Genomic DNA, 22,763 nt, shown 5'->3' on the forward strand with positions numbered 1-22,763 from the left:
CGGCAGCGCGCCCGAGTCAGAGCCTGGGTCGCCGCCGAGGAGGCCGCGCGAAGCCGGGCATCGGGCTCTTGGGGACTCTCCCTGCGCGGAGGGGTGTCGCAATGTCGTCCGTGAGCCCCATCCAGATCCCCAGCCGCCTCCCGCTGCTGCTCACGCACGAGGGAGTGTTGCTGCCCGGCTCCACCATGCGCACCAGCGTGGACTCGGCCCGCAACCTGCAGCTGGTGCGGAGCCGCCTGCTCAAGGGCACGTCGCTGCAGAGCACCATCTTGGGCGTCATCCCCAACACGCCCGACCCGGCCAGCGACGCGCAGGACCTGCCGCCGCTGCACAGGTAGGCCGGACGGCCCGGCGGCGGCGGCGGCGGCGCGGCGTCCTTCCTGGACCGGCCCGGCCTCGGGGCGCGGGGCGCAGGGGGCCCCCGCCTCTTCAGACGACTCCCGTGCCAGACAGGCGGTGACAGCAGTGCCTCGTGACCGTTAAACGATTTGACCCACGGAGTCGTGAAAACTGCACAGTTAGCTGCTCACCATCTGTTGTGAATTTCCCTCCCGCCCCCCGGATCTTCAGGCTCCTAAGAGTGCGCCTAACCTTCCCCGCCCGGCTCTTTTCTTTCCTTTCTTCCCTGTCCCTACGCCCTTCTTTCTGTTCCTTCTTCCCAGTTCTTTTGTCCTCTTGACTGAGATACTTGCTCCGTCACGTTTTCTCTCCCCCCGTCCCAGCCTATATTGCACCGTTTCTTTATTGAGGAAGCCATCTGTTCTCCACACTCCCTGTCTTTTCCCCACCCTCCAACCCCCGCCTTCTCTCGTCCCCTCGGTTCTTCTGTTTTCCTTCCTAAAGGGCTTTCCCTGTTCACGTTTCCCCTTGTCTCCCCTTCTGTTCTTATATCTCAATATCTCTTAGGCCCCAAGCTACACCACCTACACCCCAGGCTCACCGCCTACACCCCAAGCTCACCGCCTACACCCCAAGCTCACCGCCTACACCCCAAGCTCACCGATTCCCCTACACCGTGACCCTAGTTGTCTAGTTGTGTGACTTTGGGTGACAGGTGGAACCTGTGCTTATTTCTTTCTTCATCTGTAATTTGGAAACTAACAGCATCTGCCTCTTAGGTGTGTGATGAAGAAGTGAGATCACACACGTGGTCTTTTTTGTGCTGGCCTGGATAAATGCTTACACGGTCTAGTACTGTCCGTGGGTAGCTGCATAGCTTGAAATGTGGCTTGTCCAAATTGAGATCCTAGAATGACCAGTTGTCCGGGTTGCCAGGGACCGTCCTGGTTTTAGCACTGAAACTTTTGTGTCCCAGGAAACCCCTTGGTTCAGATGAACCAGGATGGTTGGTCATCCTAAATGTACTGTAAGTGTACACTACACACTAAATTTTGAAAATTTAGTTTGAAAAGTGTTTTGTTGATTAATTTTATAGAGATTAAGTGTTGAAATGGTAGTATTTTGGATATTAGGAGTTAAGTAAAATATTAGCATTTCATCTGTTTTTTCTAATGTGGCTACTCAAATTACATAGGTGGTTGGCATTATATTTCTACTGGACAGAGCTGGTATATACTATGCTGTCAACAGATGCTGTTATCACCAAGCCTCCCAAGCTCTTGCCTCCTGTCCTTAACTCTTCTTGAGATGTTTAAGGTTTAGAGCCCTTCCTCTTTCATCTACAGTTACCTCTTTTAAAATTAGGTGTACTTAACTCTTAATGGATTTTGAGAGGGTTAGGAATGTCTTGTTTTTGTCCAAATTCTTTTCATTATATACATTTTTTAAAGGAGACCATGGCTTTACTCAAATTCTCAGAGATGTGGTTCCCCTCCCCTCAGCTCCCCTCCCCTCCTAAAACAAAACAACAAAAACAGAGCAATCCTTTGTTGGGCCACCTTAAGCCTCGCCTTTCTCAAGCATGGAAAACATTTTGGTTTCCATCTGATCTGCTTTGCTTTGCTTGAGTAAAATTGGATACCTTTTTAAAAACAGAGATTCGCTTTCCGCACAGTTCTATTTATTTATGTATTTTTTGGCCACATGTGGGATCTTAGTTCCCTGACCAGGGATCAAACCCACGCTCCCTGTATTGGAAGGGCAGAGTCTTGACCCCTGGGCCACCAGGGAAGTCCCCTGACAGATTTCAAGTTTCAGTAAACTGTGATAAACTGTGTTGGATTCTGGTTTTCCTACACATTACCCCACTCGTTAAGCCTCTGTGTAGTCCCATAATTTTTTGCTTTCTGTGCACAGGTCCTTAATTGCTAGTTGAGGCCAGTGTGCTCATGCAAAGATATTTTTGATTACTCATGGATACACTGTGAATTTTGAAAGTAGAGTTAGTCGTGTTTCAGTTTTGAGTGACTATTTGTTGGTATGATTCTATCTGAATTATCCTCCTTGGAAGTTATCCACTAATAATCAGATGAGGTGTAACGTGGTTCTTGCTGTTCTTATTTTGGCCTTTGTTTTAAATGAGTAGCAATGCTAAAGTTTAATCATTTAATTTAGAAAACCGACATTGAAAATTCTTCATGGAATTTCAGCATTACATCTGAATCCTAGACCATCTCATTAACCTAGAAATATTATTTGCTACTTGAAAAATTTATGTAGACTGTGTTCCTTAATATTAGGTTCCAGTGTCTTTTTTTCCCCAATTGAGCCTTAAATGCTCTTATTTTAAAAATTAAAAGAGCTTTAATATTACAAGTATTGAGTTACTTACAACGTTGTTCTGTTTCAATGCGCAAATCTGCCCTTCCGCAGTTACCTGCTGTTTCAGATTGTAGGAGGACCCCAGAGGCACAGCGAGGGCTTTGCTCCTGTCTCTTGCTGCCTTTAGACCATCCAGGTGACGGTGCCTCAGTCTTCAAGGAACAGCGGTGATCATTTGTTTCCCCAGACTCTTTGTCCTAAAGTGCCAGGGTCAGATGTTGACTTAGCTGAACCACTTCCTCAACCATGTTGAACAGTACAGTCCGTTTTTTGCATGTTGGTGTGTAGGCATGTTGCCTACTTTTGATTAGCCCCAGTGTGGAACTTGGCTCTCCTGCGTGGCCACCCTGCTTCATTGGACTGTCTTTTTAGTGACTCCTCAGAAGCTCATTGTTTTCTTAATGAAAATGGACAGTAATTTAACATTCCCTGCACAGTGTCTTCAGACATTTCGAGATGGCTCTGCAGTCTTCTCCCAGTCTTCCAGTCTTTGTTTTAAATGAGTAGCATTTCCTTTCTTCATAGTACTGATTGCTCAGTCCCTCTTCATTTTGGGATACTTCATCTCTGAAGTGAAGTGAAGTGATGTGAAAGTCACTTAGTCATGTCCGACTGTTCGTGACCCCAAGGACTATACAGTTCATGGAATTCCCTAGGCCAGAATACTGGAGTGGGTAGCCTTTCCCTTCTCCAGGGGATCTTCCCAACCCAGGGACTGAACTCAGGTCTCTCGCATTGCAGGTGGATTCTTGACCAGCTGAGCCATAAGGGAAGCCCAAGATTCAATCTCTGGTTGGAGAAGTAAGATCCCACAAGCCAAGTTCAGTTCAGTGCAGTCGCTCAGTCGTGTCCGACTCTTTGCAACCCCCTGAATTGCAGCACGCCAGGCCTCCCTGTCCATCACCAACTCCCGGAGTTCACCCAGACTCACGTCCATTGAGTCAGTGATGCCATCCAGCCATCTCATCCTCTGTCGTCCCCTTTTCCTCCTGCCCCCAATCTCTCCCAGCATCAGTCTTTTCCAGTGAGTCAACTCTTCGCATGAGGTGGCCAAAGTACTGGAGTTTCAGCTTTAGCATCATTCCTTCCAAAGAAATCCCAGGGCTGATCTTCAGAATGGAAAAGCATCAATTCTTTGACGCTCAGCTTTCTTCACAGTCCAACTCTCACATCCATACATGACCACTGGAAAAACCATAGCCTTGACTAGACGGACCTTTGTTGGCGAAGTAATGTCTCTGCTTTTCAATATGCTATCTAGGTTGGTCATAACTTTTCTTCCAAGGAGTAAGCATCATTTAATTTCATGGCTGCAGTCACCATCTTCAGTGATCTTGGAGCCCCAAAAAATAAAGTCTGACACTGTTTCCACTGTTTCTCCACCTATTTCCCATGAAGTGATGGGACCAGATACCATGATCTTCATTTTCTGAATGTTGAGTTTTAAGCCAACTTTTAGGCCTGACCAAGTAAATTAAGTTAAACAAAAGAAAAGAAAAAAGCAAGTGGTTGGCAAATAGACCACAGCTATCCTTATCTTCATATTCTAGCAAGGTTATGCTCAAAATCCTTCAAGCTAGACTTCAGTACTATGTGAACCGAGAACTTGCAGGTGTACAAGCTGGGTTTAGAAAAGGCAGAGGAACCAGAGATCAAATCGCTAACATCCATTGGTTCATAGACAAAGCAAGGGAATTTCAGAAAAACATCTACTGCTTTATTGATTATGCTAAAGCCTTTGACTGTGTGGATCACAACAAACTGGTCAATTCTTAAAAGAGATTGGAGTACCAAACCACCTTACTTGTTTCCTGAGAAACCTATATGCAGGTCAGGAAATAACAAAACCGGACATCAAACAATGGACTTGTTTCCAAATTGGGTAAGGAGTGCCTCAAGCCTGTATATTGTCACCCTGCATATTTAACTTCTGTGCAGAGTACTTCATGTAAAATGTTGGGCTGGATGACTCACAATCTGGAATCAAGATTGCCAGAGGAAGTATCAATAACCTCAGATATGTAGATTATACCACTCTAATGGCAGAAGGCAAAGAGGAACTAAAAGGCCTCTTAAGGGTGATAGAGGAGAGTGAAAAGGCTGGCTTAAAACTCAGCATTAAAAAAATGAAGATCTTGGCATCTGGTCCTATCATTTCATAACAAATAGAAGGGGACAAAGTGGAACAGCAACAAATTTCATTTTCTTGGGCTCCGAAATCACTGCAGATGGTGACTACAGCCGTGAAATTAAAAGACGCTTGCTACTTGGAAGGAAAGCTGTGACAAACCTAGACAGCATATTAAAAAGCAGAGACATCAGTTTGTCAACAAAGGTCTGTATAGTCGAAGCTATGTTTTTTTCCAGTAGTCATTACAGATGTAAGAGTTGGACCATAAAGAAGGCTGAGTACCAAAGAACTGATGCTTTTTAATTGTGGTGCTGGAGAAGATTCTTGAGACTCTTGGACAACAAGGAGATCAAATCAGTCAATCCTAAAGGAAATTAACCCTGAATATTCATTGGAAGGACTGATGCTGAAGCTGAGACTCCCATAATTTGGCCACCTGATGCAAAGAAACAACTCACTGAAAAAGATGCTGATGTCAGGAAAGGTCGAAGGCAGGAGAAGGGGGCTGCTGAAAATGAGATAGCTAGATAGCATCACCAACTTCGTGGACATGAGTTTGAGCAAACTCTGGGAGATGAGGAAGAACAGGGAAAGCTGGTGTGCTGCAGTCCATGTGGTCACAAAGAATTGGACACAACTTGGCGACTGACCAACAGCAAAAAAGGGCTTGGGCTTCCCAGGTGGCTCAGTGGTAAAGAATCCACCTGCCGATGCCAGAGAGGTGGGCTCAGTCCCTGGGTCCAGAAGATTCCCTGGAGAAGGAAATGGCAACCCATTCCAGTATTTTTGCCTGGGAAATCCCATGGGCAGAGGAGCCTGGCAGGCTATAGTTCATAGGGTTGCAAAAGAGTTGGACATGAGTGTCTTCCTCTAATGCGGGAGACCTGAGTTCGATCCCTGGGTTGGGAAGATCCCCTGGAGAAGGAAATGGCAACCCATTCCAGTATTCTTGCCTGGAGAATCCCATGGACGGAGGAGCCTGGTGGGCTACAGTCCATGGGGTCGCAAAGAGTGGGACACAACTGAGCAACTTAACTAACTTTGCGTCTAAACGACAATAAAGCTCATAGTAATAGAAGTAGATTATTTAGAAAGATGACTAAGTTGATATAAGCCTTATGTATCATAGTTCGATCATAGAAGGAAAGTTTTAATTGAACATTTTGTTTACTCAATACCTATTTTTATATGTAAAACCTAGAGCCCAACATACAATACAGCTTGTCTAAAATAGCATTAGGGGCCTACCTGGAAGTCAAGTGGTTAAGACTTTGCCTCCAGTGCCTAGAGGGGAATCCGGTTGGATCTCTGGTCAGGCCTCCCGGCCAAAAAAAACTGGAACATAAACCATAGAAGCAATATTGTAACAAATTCAATAACGACTTTAAAAATGGTCCACATTAAAAAAAAAAATCTTAAATAACATAAATGTCATCCTTCTTCCCAGAGCTTTTACCCCAAATGTCTTTCACTGAATAGTCTCTTTCTAGCCATCTAATTATTTTGCACATCATGTTTCTTCTTTAAAAAGGGTGCATTCTTTTTATGTACCCTTTTGGTTTTTGTTTAGGTCTGTTGTCAACTACAAGTGATTTAAAGTAAGAAATAATTCACATTGAAAACCCCTGTATATTTTTTCCACTTAATCACTTTACTGTTTGGAACATCTCCTTTTACAGTTAGCAAAACTTTTATTTGCTTTGTGAGAAGACTCATTTTTATGTCACCTTTAATCAGTGACATAGCCCAAATAATTAAATTTATTTTCTAATCTAGAGTTTTGGATTTGTCTTATCTCCCTCTGGTTTCTCTTTAGTTTCTAGTCTGTTAACCCCTGAGGCTGGGAATCCAGTTTGTTATCTGTCAGTGTTTCTTATAAATAGAACTGTAAACATTCTGCATTATATAAGCTTTGGTGGTTGTCATCTGCCGTGAACTACAGTCTTCATTAGTCTCTAGTTTAGGTCCAGCTAACTCGCTCAGGGAGTTAGGCAGGTTTTCAGCGAATGGGAGATAGAACCTACTGTTTGATTAGTGACTGAAGAAAAGCAGCTGCAACACAAAATCAGGTTTTTGAAGTACGTGATGTTTTTTTCTCCCCACCAAATTATTTTCCTGATTGTTTGGTTTCACTTATTATTAAAATCAAGTTTTATCCCCTGTCCACGTGGTATGCTTGCAAGGATGGTAAGGAAATATATGCATAACTCAGAATAAACTGAGTGGAGTGGCGGTGGGAAGCCAAAGGTTACAGGTTATATACAGAATGCATCATTTACAAGGAAGGAATCAAGAATGAACTGCAGTTGGAAATGAGCAGTCTCACTAAAGTATGCGCACCTTGTCTATGCCATTAGTATGTTTGAGATGGGTGAGTTTAATATTCCTGTGTCACCATTGTCCAGTGTTGAAAGCGCTGAGCACTTTGGTTTTAGTTTCTTTTCTGAAGTTACAACCTAGCCTGTGGCTCAGGGGAGAAAATCTAGCTGTAGATGGCATCTGGAAGTCACCTCTGAATCTTGATCTTTCTGCTTTGTATTACTGCAGCTTAGTTTGGATGAGGCTTCCTTCCTGTGGATTCGTTTATATGCAACTTGGTCAGAATTGAATGATAAGGAGCTGAGGCTTAAATGACTTTCTAAGGCTGAGGCTTGTAACTTTCTATCAAGTGTTAGGTGTGGTGATTACCACTCAGAACTAGGTTTACACTTTCCTGAGGTCTAGGTATTTGACTAAGTCTCCTCAGACCACGAATAAGTGTGGCCTCTGATATTTAGCCCCACATTTAGAAATTCAGAGTTCAAGGGCATACGTGTTAATTCCCAGATTTGATGGCAGTTTTATAGACTGATTACATAAAAAACCTGGTTTGGTGTTAGTAGGAAAACTGGTTGGAACAGGGATTGGTTGGTTTACGTCATACTGTTTGTATTTAAATCTACTTAGAGTGTGTGTGCGCGGAGAAGGCAACGGCACCCCACTCCAGTACTCTCGCCTGGAAAATCCCATGGACAGAGGAGCCTGGTAGGCTGCAGTCCATGGGGTCGCAAAGAGTCGGACACGACTGAGCGACTTTGCTTTCACTTTTCACTTTCATGCATTGGAAAAGGAAATGGCAACCCACTCCAGTGTTCTTGCCTGGAGAATCCCAGGGACGGGGAGGCCTGGTGGGCTGCCGTCTATGGGATTGCACAGAGTCGGACACAACTGAAGCGACTTAGCAGCAGCAGCAGCAGCAGAGTGTGTGTGTGTGTGTGTGTGTGTGTGTGTGTGTGTGCGCGCGCGCGCGCGCACTCAGTAGTGTCCAACTCTTTGCGACTTCATAATGCTAGAGTATATTCTGGTGAAAGATTACCTCATTCCCAGCTGGCAAAATTAATTTAAACTATGTAAATCTCAACAGCTTTTACGTTTTTATGTTTAAATAATCCAAATGCTTAGGAATTTCTACCTAATTCTTAAAACATCTAATTAGAATGAGATGGCACCATAGCAGGTGGTAGGGACTTAACAGACCGTGCTGTTGTTACTGTTTAGTCATGTCTGACTTTTTGTGACCCCATGTACTGTAGTCCTGCCAGGCTCCTCTGTCCATGGGATTTCCCAGGCAAGAATACTGGAGTGGGTTGCCATTTCCTTTTTCAGTGGATCTTCTAGACCCAAGGATTGAACCCAAATCTCCTTCATTGGTGAAAAGAAGTGAAAGTCGCTCAGTCATATCTGACTCTTTGTGACCCCATGGACTATACAGTCCATGGAATTCTCCAGGCCAGAATACTGGAGTGGGTAGCCTTTCCCTTCTCCAGGGGATCTTCCCAACCCAGGGATCGAACCCAGGTCTCCCACATTGCAGGCAGAATCTTTACAAGCTGAGCCACAAGGGAAGCCCCCCTCATTGGTAGGCGGATTCTTTACCACTGAGCCACCAGGAAAGCCCAACAGACAGTGCACCGGATGCTGAATGAAATAGAGAAGTAATTCATTTGCACTTTAGATGTTCTTTGCTTTTTGATGAATTTCTCAGAAAAGGCAAGCCTTTTGAGGTGAGTTTCTGCCCTGCCATACTGAGCATTTGTAACGCTGCTGTTCTGTGTGTTTTTCAGGATTGGGACAGCTGCACTGGCAGTCCAGGTTGTGGGCAGTAACTGGCCCAAGCCCCACTATACTTTGCTGATTACAGGCCTGTGCCGCTTCCAGATCATACAGGTTGTGAAAGAGAAGCCGTATCCTGTTGCCGAGGTGGAACAGTTGGACCGGCTGGAGGAGTTCCCTAATACCTGTAAGACTAGGGAGGAGCTCGGAGAGCTCTCCGAACAGTTTTACAAATATGCCGTACAAGTGAGTTGCTTTTAGTGTTTCCTTAAAATTCTCTTTTCTTTGGTTTCTTTGTTACCATAAGATGTGATAAATTTGTTGAGTGGTGAAGTGTTCAGGCAGTATGTGCTTAGAAGATTTAGTGATATATTGATTTCAAATTGCTTTTGTCTGGGCTTGTATCTCAGTTTTTCTAGGACATGCTAGCCAACGCTTTCTAAAATTTTTCCAAAGAGTGTTTCTGGAGCTTTCCTTGTAACTTTCAGTGTCTCCACACCAGATAGTTATTAAACCTAAATAATCTTAAATGTTAAAATATTGAACAGAAGCTGTTTGTCACTAGAAGATCTAGGCAGCACACTATATTTCACGTTGGTTCAGAAGTCAGGATCACACTGTGGCTGGTGTGGAAGATAAAGTCCATGGTTTCACATGTGGTTGAAACCTCGATCCTCTAGAATTCTGGGAGGGATGCACACATTAGGTGTACATTAAACATTGGACTCCTTAATTCTAGGTTTGAGTTTTAATTCTCGATTGAGCAGAAAGCTTCTCCCCTCACCCCCAAAGCATATGCTTTTATTCACTTCAGATCTTACTGAAGTATATTACAAAATGTAGTCTTGTGTGTTCTATTGATGTAACCCAGTGACTAAGCTGGAACTGTGTGGGACAGGCAGTGTCTAAAGGCCTTGATTATAAACTCTATTGACTGTTGAAAGTGTGTAGGGCAGGTGTTCATAGCCTGTGGTGTTTGTACTTGATGTGGCATTTGAAGGGACACATTTCTAGTGTGGTGAACAACAGGAACATAGAGAATTTTGAACTACAACCACTCTCAGAACTGAAAGGAAAAACCTACTTGAAGAGAGAAGCTTCAGTTTGAGAACCAGAGTAAGTGAATATGCTATTTAGGAATGAAGGCGATTAAGGGGAAAGTAGAATTTATCTTCCTTTTCCTGAGTGATCATCCCTGAGTCTCAGTTCCTCTCTTGGACATAGCATCATAGCTTCTTTCTTTATACTTTACTTCTCCCCACTTTAAATCAACAGAAAGTTTTAAATATGTTAAGATTTTATAATGACATTCAAGGAATTTTTATAACATCACCACAGTTACACCACCATCGTGCAAAAGGCAAGGGGAGCTTTATCAACAGCCCCACTGAATATCACAGTTACCGAAAGTTTGCCTGGAGCTTGATCTGTCTTAACTCCAGGCTATACCCTGGAACTCTTTTTTTTTTTTTTAAGTCATTCAGTCAGTGCTCAGATTTTAACTAATCCTGTGTTCTACTAAAAACAGTATTTCAGCTACTGATTGGTTAACATAATCAGCCATGTTAAATTTCCAGAATTTGATAATTACACTCTGTAAGAGAATACGTATCCTTATTCTTAAGAACAAGGTCATGATGTCTGCAGTTTATTCTGACATGTTTAGCAATATTTGTGTGTTGTGTGTGTGTGTGTAGAGTTGGGGAGAGAGAAAGCAGATGTGGCAAAGTGTTAACCGATGATGAATTTAGGGGGAGTTTATTAGGGGAAGGAGTTTCTTTATACTACTGTAACTTTTCTATAAATTTTACTTTTTTAAAATAAAATCACTGATTTACAAACACTTTTATAAACATTATTATTACCCACTTTTGAGCCATTTTTGCTTTTCATTCCAATCGACATTTTAACTATACTTCTCTTTTCCTTTGAGTCCTGTAAAAATGCCTGGACCCTAATAATCAGTGATTGTTCGGAAGCAAGGACTTTCTTTGTGACCCAAACTTAAACCTGTATGACAATTTGATTTTTTAAAATCACAAATAATGCCCAATTTTATTAAAAAGGACTTTTTTTTCTCCCTTTGTAGTTGGTTGAAATGTTGGATATGTCGGTCCCTGCAGTTGCTAAATTGAGACGTCTTTTAGATAGTCTTCCAAGGGAAGCTTTACCAGACATTCTGACATCAATTATCCGAACAAGCAACAAAGAGAAGCTCCAGGTCAGTGTTCCCCTCCGGAATGCCACGCTGCTTTGTCACTTCTTATTCAGATCTAGGTAGTAAGTTTTGACTTTCAGGTAAGAGATACTGGAGACCCACAGAAGTAGTTAAGATACATTTACACTTAAATTGACTTTAAAGTGATTGCTTTACATTTTTGTGTACCCAGACAGTTCTTGCCTTTGCATTATCAGTACTGGTAGTTTGTTAACTTAGGAAAAAGTTTAAGTGAGAATGACTTTTTAAAAATGTGAAGCTGTGACCTTTCCCTTGTATATAATAAGTCTGCATTGTTAGAATTCTTCGTGTTTCTTACAGAAACCACAGCTATGATGTGTTATCTATGATTTTTTTTTTATGGTTTTCAACTTCTATTTGTTTAAAGTGAAATGAGTTTAAAAGACACTTGAAAAATAATCCAAATGTGGATTCTTAGATTTGAATGTCTTTTCTCCAAACTGTTGGAGAAGGAAATGGCCACCCACTCCAGTACTCTTGCCTGGACAATCCCATGGATGGAGGAGCCTGGTGGGCTACAGTCCATGGGGTTGCAAAGAGTCAGACATGACTGAGCGACTTCACATTCTCCAAACTATAACAGTTTTCCTGTACACTTATTTTTGTACTATTTTTAAGCGATCTGTTTTATTGACTCTTCCGAGAACATTAAACTACCTTCCTTATTTCGTCAGTTTATTTAATGCTTAAGTCTAACAATTATACTAGCCAATGCGACTAATGCAGATAGGTTGTGTTTAAACACAAGAATTCGGTTTAGCTGGTAGGAGCAGAGAACGCAGGAGTTCTCCCGACTGACCTAGCTTGGGCTTAGCAAGGGCATTTTACTGAGGAACCAGAGAGCATTACTCACTCAAATCATTCTTGGAGGTTGGTTAAAATGTTCCTAGGCTCTTGTGTATGTAAAATGTTAAATTTTTTGAACCTATAATTTGTTTAGACCTCCTGCATAGACACATCTGGGCTTTCAGAGGATAATTCCCGGGAAAGACTTGACATAAAATGTGTTTTGTTCTTGCTCTTGGAACAATGTCTTGGCTTCATCTTTTAAATAGAAACTCAAGATACTGTTATTCTTATCTTTGTTTTCCGATTCTGGTATTTATGTCAGATGACCTTGCTGATAATTTGGTTGTGTTAGCCATAGTGTAGCTGTGAATATTGAGAGGTGTTATCTTTTTTACTTAGCAGTTTAAGTCATGAGTCTTGACTGCCTTATTTCTGGAGCATGTATTTCTGAGAGATGCTGTAACGTTTCAGATTTTAGATGCTGTGAGTCTGGAGGAACGGTTCAAGATGACCATACCGCTGCTTGTCAGACAAATCGAAGGCCTGAAATTGCTTCAGAAAACCAGAAAACACAAGCAAGATGATGATAAGCGGGTAAATCCTCCTTTTAACCCATTTCTTTAGGTTCTTTAGTTGTTTCTGTGTGAGGTAAGGTTCAGTTGTTTTCTTTTTTTTTTTTAAGAAAAAAATTGGGGGAATAAAGAAAGGAACAAAGAAGAAACAAGTTCGTTGTCTCTTTCACCCAAGTTACTGATAAAATTTTGAATTCTAGTTTGTTTCCCTCTGCCCCTTCTCCATGTTTGGACTTTTTTTTTTCCTTTGAAGCATGTAGACATTTTCTCATGTTTCATTTTGATACTCATTGAAAGGGATAGTTTACTAAGCCATTTCTTTTTCTGTGTGTGTGATGTTTTCAATATATTAAAAATTAACAAATAACCATGACGACTGTCTTTGAGTATGATTTTTTTTCCCACTGCATACAGTATTTATTAAGAGCATACCACAAAATTATTTTCTAAAAGGACTGACTGAATGTGTTGTGCCATACTTTGGCTTTTTAAAAATTATTTCGTACTGTTTTAAGTTTTTGACTTGACTTTTTTTGTTTTAATTTATAAACATTTCAATTTTCATTTGTGCAAACTGTTAGTTTAATATTTCTGTTTTTATAAAATTATATTTTTGCTGTTTTATGTTTTTAACTTTTATATTTGACTGTATTAAATAGGTAATTTCATAAGTTAAATAAACTCTAAGGCCTTTAAGTTAAATGCCAGTATATCATTTTGCTCCAGGAACAGCTAGAGTTGATTCATGATGTTAATGAGTTGAGAATTTCAAAAGAGTAGGTGGTTTTTAAAACATGGTAGAGTGGAGAAGGCAATGGCACCCCATTCCAGTACTCTTGCCTGGAAAATTCCATGGACGGAGGAGCCTGGTAGGTTGCAGTCCATGGGGTCGCTAAGAGTCGGACACGACTGAGCGACTTCACTTTCACTTTCCACTTTCATGCATTGGAGAAGGAAATGGCAACCCACTCCAGTGTTCTTGCCTGAAGAATCCCAGGGACGGGGGAGCCTGGTGGGCTGCCGCCTATGGGGTTGCACAGAGTCGGACACGACTGAAGCGACTTAGCAGCAGCAGAGAGTCACAGAGAAGGAGAGCTTAAATAAGACCATTTGACTTGGCAGAGGAGACTTTTGTTGGGTTTCAGGGAACAATTTCAGCACACTGGAGACAAAAGTCAAAGTACAAAGTACAAATTATTAAGTAACCAGAAAGGAAGGGGAAGTGGTGATTAGTGCCTCTTGTTGGAAAAGCAGAATATCACAAGGGAAGTAAATAGTGTATACTGCTAAGCTGCTAAGCCGCTTCAGTTGTGTCCGACTCTGCGCGACCCCAGAGACGGCAGCCCACCAGGCTCCCCCGTCCCTGGGATTCTCCTGGCAAGAACACTGGAGTGGGTTGCCATTTCCTTCTCCAATGCATAAAAGTGAAAAGTGAAAGTGAAGTCGCTGTTGTGTCCGACTCTTCACGACCCCCTGGACTGCAGCCTACCAGGTGCCTCCGTCCATGGGATTTTCCAGGCAAGAGTACTGGAGTGGGGTGCCATTGCCTTCTCCGAAATAGTGTATAGTTAATTGGAAAAAACCATAGATAAGTTAAAACATTTTCAAAGGCTGAAGACTTTTCTGCTTGTTACAGATGAAGAGAATAGAGGCAGTAGCTGAAAGGTTAATGATGTTAAAAAGAAACTTTGTATTGTAGGGAGAAAATGGAATTTATTCAGTTGCCAAATGATGAGTAGTCATTAAGTATATCAAGAAAATAGTGGCTGCAGTAGTAGCCCAAGAAGAGACAATTCTTAGATGTTTTCATCATTACTAGTAGCCAATTTCTTGAATTTTTTCTTCTCATGCTGGTAGTGTTAGCATGTATGGAAGAAACACGTCCATCTCATCTTCATCTGCTTTTTAAATTCTGCTCCCTCCATATGTTCATGTTCCTCCTCATCATTCTGAACTTCAGTTCCTAAAGCTTTAGACTCTACCCGTAAAAATGTCTCCTGCCGCTCGGTGCTTCGTCCCCAGTTTACTTGGGCACGCGGTTTTTCATTCCTGCTTTATCTTGTAGGTCATCGCAATACGGCCTATGAGAAGGATTACACATGTCCCAGGTGCTCTAGCGGACGAGGATGAGGATGAAGATAACGATGACATTGTCATGCTGGAGAAAAAGATACGGACATCCAGCATGCCGGAACAGGCCCACAAAGTCTGTGTCAAAGAGATAAAAAGGTAGGTTGTAGAAGCTGTTCGTTCATTAGGATTTTCATTTGCTTATTAACGTTAAAAACTGTTGCTCATGGAAGTGAATCTGCTACTTTGTGTTACAAAGCTGATCTCTCATTTCATAGTCTTTTATCTTTCTCCTTTCCCTTATATTTAGTATAGTTATGGACCACTCTATTCATCTTACCTTTCCACTGTTATCTCTTTATCGCTTATATTTCTTATGTTTATGGCTTTCCTAATTCTCAGGTTGTAGCGGTGATCTGTGAGGTGCTTTCTCTTCTTTATTCCTCCATCAGAATCTGATTCTTAATACTTAATACTCCTGAACCAACACCATGTTGAGCATTTTCTTTTTCTTGAGTGCTGAATATACTAAGTGATGTAACTTTTCCATCTACTGGATGCTGTCAGGCACAAGTCACTATTGCCTTTTCATAGTCTTAAGGCCATACTTTACTTAGAAATAATGTTTATGCGGTCATTGTGTTCTTTGCACATCACTGTTTTCGTCCTTAGATTAACTTTAGGAGGCAGGGACAATCATTTTTGCTTTCATTCAAGATAAAGTACAGGGGAACCTTGCTGACAGAATAGGGTACATGAGTTGATCACATTTTCTGGATAATCTCAGGGTTAAAGCCAATTTTTTCTTTCCATACTTATAACATTCTGACTGTATTGCATTTTTTTAATGAGTGGATTGTAATCAACCTAAATGTATGATCAGGAACTACAGATTTGACTTCTGAGACACACAGTTAAGAACATAAGTAAATGTCATTGAGGTATTTTACAGTGACTCTGACATTAGTTAACAAATGCAGAACATCTATTATGTACAGAACACTTTATTAAGCACTGCATATATTATGGAAGTGCATTATTTTAATTAAATATCTGATGAGCTTTCTCTCTGATACAAGACAATATGTAATTATTGTATTATACATGATTAGGCACCTAAGTAAATCACTGGGTAATTGACTTGAGACTCTTCCTATGAGATACAGATATTGATAAGGCCTTACATATTTCAAGGATAGGATCAGAGTGCTAGTTTGCAAGTATCTGTTTAAACAAAATAATCTTTTTATTACCTAGATTTTTATTAGGTTGATGCAAAAGTAATAGTAGTTTTAGAACACATCTTTATTAATCAAAATAGGAACCATTACAATCAACACATTTTTGCCAATGAGAAATAAGTTTGCTTATTCCTGTAGCACTAAACTCTGTGCTTTGGGATTCAGTGAACTCTTGGAAAGCATTTTCAGCCTCTTGATGGTTATTGGAAGCATTTTCCCTGCAAAAAGTTGTCGAGAAGCTTGAAGAAGTGGTAGTCGGTTGGTGAGAGGTCAGGTGAATATGGCAGATGAGGCAAAACTTTGTAGCCCAATTGGTTCAACTTTGGAAGCGTTGGTTGTGCGCTGTGTGGTTGGGCAATTGTGGAGAAGAATTGGGCCCATTCTGTGACCAGCGCCAGCTGCAGGCATTGCGGTTTTCAGTGCATCTCTTCGATGTACTGAGAATACTTCTCAGATGCAGTGGTTTTGCCAGGATTCAGAAAGCGGTAGTGGAACAGACACGCAGCAGACCACCAGACAGTGACTGCGACCTTTTTCTGGTACAAGTTTGGCTTTGGAAAGTGCTTTGGAGCTTCTCAGTCCAACTACTGAGCTGGTCATCCCTGGTTGTCATCTAAAATCCACTTTTCATTGCACATCACAATCTTACTGAGAAATGGTTTGAAGTTGTTGCATGTTTCAAAACTATGAGTTTTTTGATTTGCAGTCAGCTCAGAAGGCATCTGCTTATCAAGCTTTTTTACCTTTCCAATTTGATTCAAATGCTAAATGACCATAGAATGGCTGACGTCGAGTTCTTCGGCAACTTCTTATGTAGTTGTAAGAGGATCAGCTTCAATGATTGCTCTTAATTGGTCATTATCGCCTTCCCATAGCTAGTCATTGCACTCCTCATCTTCACAACTCTCATCTCCTTTGCAAAATTTCTTGAACCACCGCTGCACTGTACATTCATTAAGCAGTTTCTGAGCCATATGCGTTATTGATGTTGTGACTTGTCTCTGCTGCTTTAAAACCCATTTTGAACCTGAATAAGATATCATAGAATTTGGTTTTTGTCTAACATCATTTCCCCAGTCTAAAATAAACAGCAAGTAATAAGTCATTAGCAAAAAACATAGAAATGCACATTAAAATGATGTATAGCATAACCACATTTATTAAGAATATATTCCAATATCAAATGGCAGAGTTAACAATGCAAAAACCACAGTTATGTTGAAAAGTGAAAGTGAAATTTGTCAGTCTTGTCCAACTCTTTGTGACCCCATGGATGTAGCCTGCCAGGATCCTTTGTCCATGGAATTCTCCAGGCAAGAAAACTGGAGTGAGTAGCCATTCCCTTCTCCAGGGGATCTTCCTTACCCAGGGATCTCCTGCATTGCAGGCAGATTCTCTACTGTCAGAGCCACCAGGGAAGCCCCAGTTACTTTAGCTAAGTTATGGAAGCTAACAGTTACATTAGCACCAGCCTAATAAAAACATTTTCAGATTTGTTTAGCCAAAAATGCGTGATACATCTGACCAAGAAAGGGAGATATGCTTGGTTTTCTGTTTCACAGAATTTTTCTGTTCCTGAAAGGTTTGCTGTGTATTCTTTCCCCACAGGCTCAAAAAAATGCCTCAGTCAATGCCAGAATATGCTCTGACTAGAAATTATTTAGAACTTATGGTGGAGCTTCCCTGGAACAAAAGTACAACTGGTGAGTGCACAAATAACACCTTTTCTTGCAGTCTAATTGTCTCTCAGGAAGCTCGAGCAAATTCTGGTGAAATATTTCCCATTGATTATCTTTCTGTTATAGTAGTTCATGAGGTAAACTATTTAGAGACTGAACTTGTGTCATAGGTTTTAGGAAGTAAAGGAAAAGAGGGTGCTGCGTAAAAGTGCCTTTTGCCTAATTCTGGAGAAGGTAGGATTTTCTGTAATTGGTGAATATGTGTTTCTCGATACCAATAGTCAATCAGACAATAAGCTTTGTATTTATGTACTCTTTGCCAGGAGCATAGGAAAACAAAACAGTTTTGAGGTAGTTGGCAATAAGTGCCAAATAAGTACTGCTGCTGCTGCCGCGAAGTCACTTCAGTCGTGTCCGACTCTGTGCGACCCCATAGGCGGCAGCCCACCAGGCTCCCCCGTCCCTGGGATTCTTCAGGCAAGAACACTGGAGTGGGTTGCCATTTCCTTCTCCAATGCATGAGAGTGAAAAGTGAAAGTGAAGTAGCTCAGTCGTGCCTGACTCTTAGCGACCCCATGGACTGCAGCCCACCAGGCCCCTCCATCCATGGGATTTTCCAGGCAAGAGTACTGGAGTGGGTTGCCATTGCCTTCTCCAATGCATGGAAGTGAAAAGTGAAAGTGAAGTCGCTCAGTCATGTCCGACTCTTAGCAACCCCATGGACTGCGGCCCACCAGGGTCCTCCATCCATGGGATTTTCAGGCAAGAATACTGGAGTGGGGTGCCATTGCCTTCTCCAAATAAGTACTAGAGACAGCAAATCTTTTGTTTTCTAAAGGAAATAATTATGTATAATGACAGGATAACAGTAAAACAGTTTTACCATTGAAAGTTTGTTTTTTTCCCACTAAAACTATTTAAAGAGTTTAATTTCTTTTTATCTCTCCTATCTTTGAGTAAAGTTTTTTTATCTACCAGGAGGATTTTATACCAGTTTTTTTTTTTTTAATGTATTTGTTATGTACTTTCTCTTGGGGTAAGAAATATACTCAGTTGTATTTCAGAATTTTCAGAATCATTTTATTTGCATTTGTTTCTGTTATTGGACTCTCTTGTTAAATTTACGTACAAGGTTTATTAAGTTCAGCAGTGGGTTCATTCTCTGAACTAATTTTGGTTTAAGAATTGTTGAATCTTGAGAATTCATCAGATATATTTTCCTGGCTAGTAAAACTCTTACATTTAAAGCAGTGCTAGAAATTTTGAGAAGTGTTAATCCCAAAACACATGTTTATGCCCCATATAAGGTATGCCATACATACTAGATTTCAGAATGCTGAATTTTTAATATTAAAAAATGTTTTTCTTAAAAAATACTTTTCCGTTAATCTACAGAGGAGCATACTCTCTGGTATTGAGAATTCAAAAAAAGCATTTTTGTCTCAAAGAGGGCCTAGAATGAAGCATATTTGTGTTATATTAACTAGGCTAGGGCAGTATTAAGGTTAAAACAACCCTATTTTAATTAGTTTTTTTCATAGACTCACTTAGTGGATTTATTAATGTGTATAGCTAAAATTTTATATAAATGGAGTGATTTAATATGTGCTCCCTTTTTTTTTTATTCTTTCATTTAGCATAATTACTTTAAAGCTCATCCATGTTACTGCATCTATCAGTAATTGGTTTATTCATTTAACAGTTGTTGGCCATTTGGGTTGTTTCCAGGTTTTGAACAACTGTATATAAAGCTATGTTGCTAAATTTATCTCTTAATTTACTTCATGTTTACATTCATGACAGTCTATTGCCTTCCAGTTGACGATGTTTTATGAAATAAACTGAAGCTGAATTTCTTGGTTTAATTCTTAATTCAGAATTTTCTGGAAATGCCATAGTAAGATGCCTGCAGGGGAGCACGAGTTCCCATTGAATTAGCCCCTGGCTGTCCCCTGACCAGTTTGAGCTCTGATGTCCATCTGGATCTAGCTGGACTATTAGGAAATCCCATTTTGGTTCAGATGGTGTTCTAGCGCCTAGCTCTGCCACGCCTGCTTTGAAGCGCAGTGGCCCTGTTCTGTGAGACTGGAGAAGGCCCGTGCGCTGTTAGTGTAGACCTGGGAGAGAAAGTGACAGTGCAGTTTTAGAGCTTTCATTTCATCTGCATGAGATGAAACGCCGTACATTTTGGTGTGTTTTGGACAGGTGTTTGTGTCATTAATGGAGTCGTGACAATTTCCCAGCCCTGTTTTCTCTTTTGACAGTAGGGCTAGCGCATGATGTGAAGCACATCTAGGTAACTTGGTGACACCAAGGGTCTTGTTTTGAAATGCTGGTGTTCTCTTGGTGATGTTTTTCTGTGCTCTAGAATTTAGCTTAACTAATGACTTAAAGACATGCAGGGTGCATACAGTATAATGACCTGAAGATATAAAATTGCAGGTTTTACTGTTTGCTGTTAGTAACCTAGTAAGTTGCCCTCAGCTTCCTCCCCTCCCACACTGGTCCTGTTTGTAAAGTGAAATTAATGACTGACTAGGAATGTTTGTCAGGTTCATACAGTGTCTCTTGTAGAGAATTGAAGGCAAAATGTTTACTTGAATGCAGAGTGCCAGCTCCCATTCTTTACTGAAATAACCAAGAAAATGTGAAAACAAAGCAGAGCTGTTTTTTTTTTTTTACAACTCAGAGTTTCTGCTGGACGTGTGTCAGCATTAGAGATGCACGGCACTCATGTACCCATCACAAAAACACTTCTCATTGTTCACCGTCTCAGTGGAGAACTGAAGGTGGATAATTTGTGGTGTAAAAGTAGTCATGTTGAGCTTCTAAACTAGTACTTTAGGCCTAAATACTTGTTACAAGTAAAATCATAAAACCGTGAAAAATGTCTTTCATAATCCTCAAAAAGAGAAGCTTACCTAAGTAGAGACAGTTACCCAAGCAAAGAGGAGTGAGTTGGAGGAAATAAGTTTGTTGATTTTCCTTCTTGAATGGAGGGAGTCAGTAGATACCATTTCAATCTTACAATTGTAAACAGAGAAATAAATGTTGAAGTAAGTTTTACATTTTTTATGTTTAACTGTAAGTTTTATTCATAGTAGGAAGCATACATTTTGAGAAGTTAAAAAGAATAATCAGAAAAGATGCATCCTGTATAGAAAAGATAACACAACAATAAGTAGCATGGAAATTTTCTTTCCCTAAAAGTTTGAAAGAATTGACTTTTAAAGTTATCTTTACTTGGCATATTAGAAGAAATTCCTTCAGTGTTTTCATTTATTGTCTAAAGTACATGGATTCTGTTCTTAGTTTTGTTGTTGTGGTTCAGTCGCTCAGTCTTGTCCAGTTCTTTGTGACCCCATGGATTGCAGCACGCCAGGCTTCCCTGTCCTTCACTATCTCCCGGAGCTTGCCCAAACTCATGTCCATTGAGTTGGTGATGCCATCCAACCATCTCATCCTCTGTCGCCCCTTTTCTTCCTGCCCTCAATTTTTCCCAGCATTAGAATATTTTCCAGTGAGTCAGCTTTTCGCATCAGGTGGCCAAAGTATTGGAATTTCAGCTTCAGCATCAGTCCTTCCAATGAATATTCAGGGTTGATTTCCTTTAGGACTGACTAGTTTGATCTCCTTGCTGTTCAAGGACTCTGAAGAGTCTTCTGCAGCACCTTAGTTAAAAAGCATCAATTCTTCGGCTCTTGGACTTTTTTTTTTTTTTAATGTATGTATTTTTTAATTGAAGGATAATTGCTTTACAGAGTTGTGTTGGTTTCTGCCAAATATCAACATGAATCAGCCATAGGTATACATATCTTCCCTCCCTCTTGAATGCTCAGCCTTCTTTATGGTCCAACTCTCACATCTGTAAATGGCTACTGGAGAAACCATAGCTTTGACTATACAGACCTTTATTTGCGAAGTGATGTCTCTGCTTTTTAATACGCTATCTAGGTTCATCATAGCTTTTCTTCCAAGGAGCAAGTGTCTTTTAATTTCGTGGCTATAGTCAGCATCTGCAGTGATTTTGGAGCCAAAGAAAATAAAGTCTGTCACGGTTTCTACTTTTTCCCCATCTATATGCCATGAAGTGATGGGACCAGATGCCATGATCTTAGTTTTTTTAATGTTGAGTTTTAAGCCAGCTTTTTCACTCTCCTCTTTCACCTTCATCAAGAGGCTCTTAGTTCCTCATTGCTTTTTGCCATTAGGGTGGTGTCATCTGCATATCTGAGGTTATTGATATTTCTCCTGGCAATCTTGATTCCAGCTTGTGCTTCATCCAGCCCAGCTAGTAACTGTATTTACTAAATGTTCATCAGAAGTGAATGTTGCATTACAACAAATTCCTTTTCAGATACAAAATGACATTTTCTTGGAAAGTGCCCTTAGACATGATATAAATATATTGATAACTAAGTATTGAACCATCTTTGCATAACTGAAATCCCACTGGGACTCTGTAGATTACTCTTTGAATAGATTTGATTTACCAGCATTTGAATAATTAGAGCTATGCAAAGTGGAATTGGTCTGAAGTGGGTTTTTTCCTTTACTGTGGTAGGTTTTGGTGTCAGGATTAGCATCATGAAATAGGAGACTTTGTTTCATTTATTCATATATTCATTGGTTGGCCTCTGAAGCCAGGGAGGGGGAAGAAATTTTTTTCTTCCCTTTCCAAATCACTCAGCCAGGACTCTGACTAAATTCAGTAGTATTGTAATTAATTTACATACATTATTGCTTAGCTGAATTTTTGTAGACTAGCTTGAGAACCAGACTAGCTTGAGAACCAGGTCATTTTTTTTTTTTTTTTCTTGTAGGAAAATGCATAGCATGTTCCAAATAACTGAGTGAAAGAGTGGACTTCTGTGTTTTTCTCTCTCCCATTTTCTTTTCACTGTCAGTTTTGTGGTTGTGGATTATCCTCTGGCTGCCACCCAGCTGATAAATTCATTTTGACTTGACCTATTATTTAATCTGTGATTATTTTAGATCCTAAAGCACCAGTAAACCTGATGAAAGCTTGGCTCTGGAAACAGGGCCTAATTCATACATTTCTGGTGAGATTTTAATAGATAGACAGTTCTTCATGTCTTAATTTTTTTTTGACCCAGCTCTTCTGTTTTAGAAGATTAGCTAAAGGAAGTAATTTCAGAGGTATGGGGAGATTTAGTTACAGAGATGCCCAGTGAAGCATACTTTATAGCTGTAAAGATTTGTAGGTAA

General features: G+C 40.7%; 1 protein-coding gene across 1 annotated transcript in view; it reads left to right on the forward strand.

The window, feature by feature from the left end:
* Positions 1–22,763, forward strand: part of LONP2 (lon peptidase 2, peroxisomal) — an 84,650-nt gene continuing 61,887 nt past the window's right edge. Inside the window, exons 1-6 of the mRNA XM_019979324.2 lie at positions 1–334; positions 8,956–9,190; positions 11,034–11,165; positions 12,444–12,566; positions 14,610–14,773; positions 17,464–17,558. Of these exons, the coding sequence (XP_019834883.2) occupies positions 102–334; positions 8,956–9,190; positions 11,034–11,165; positions 12,444–12,566; positions 14,610–14,773; positions 17,464–17,558 (982 nt within the window). The 5' untranslated portion in view covers positions 1–101. The remainder of the gene's footprint in view (positions 335–8,955; positions 9,191–11,033; positions 11,166–12,443; positions 12,567–14,609; positions 14,774–17,463; positions 17,559–22,763) is intronic.

This window comes from Bos indicus, chromosome 18 (assembly GCF_029378745.1).
Source record: "Bos indicus isolate NIAB-ARS_2022 breed Sahiwal x Tharparkar chromosome 18, NIAB-ARS_B.indTharparkar_mat_pri_1.0, whole genome shotgun sequence".
NCBI lineage: Eukaryota > Metazoa > Chordata > Mammalia > Artiodactyla > Bovidae > Bos > Bos indicus.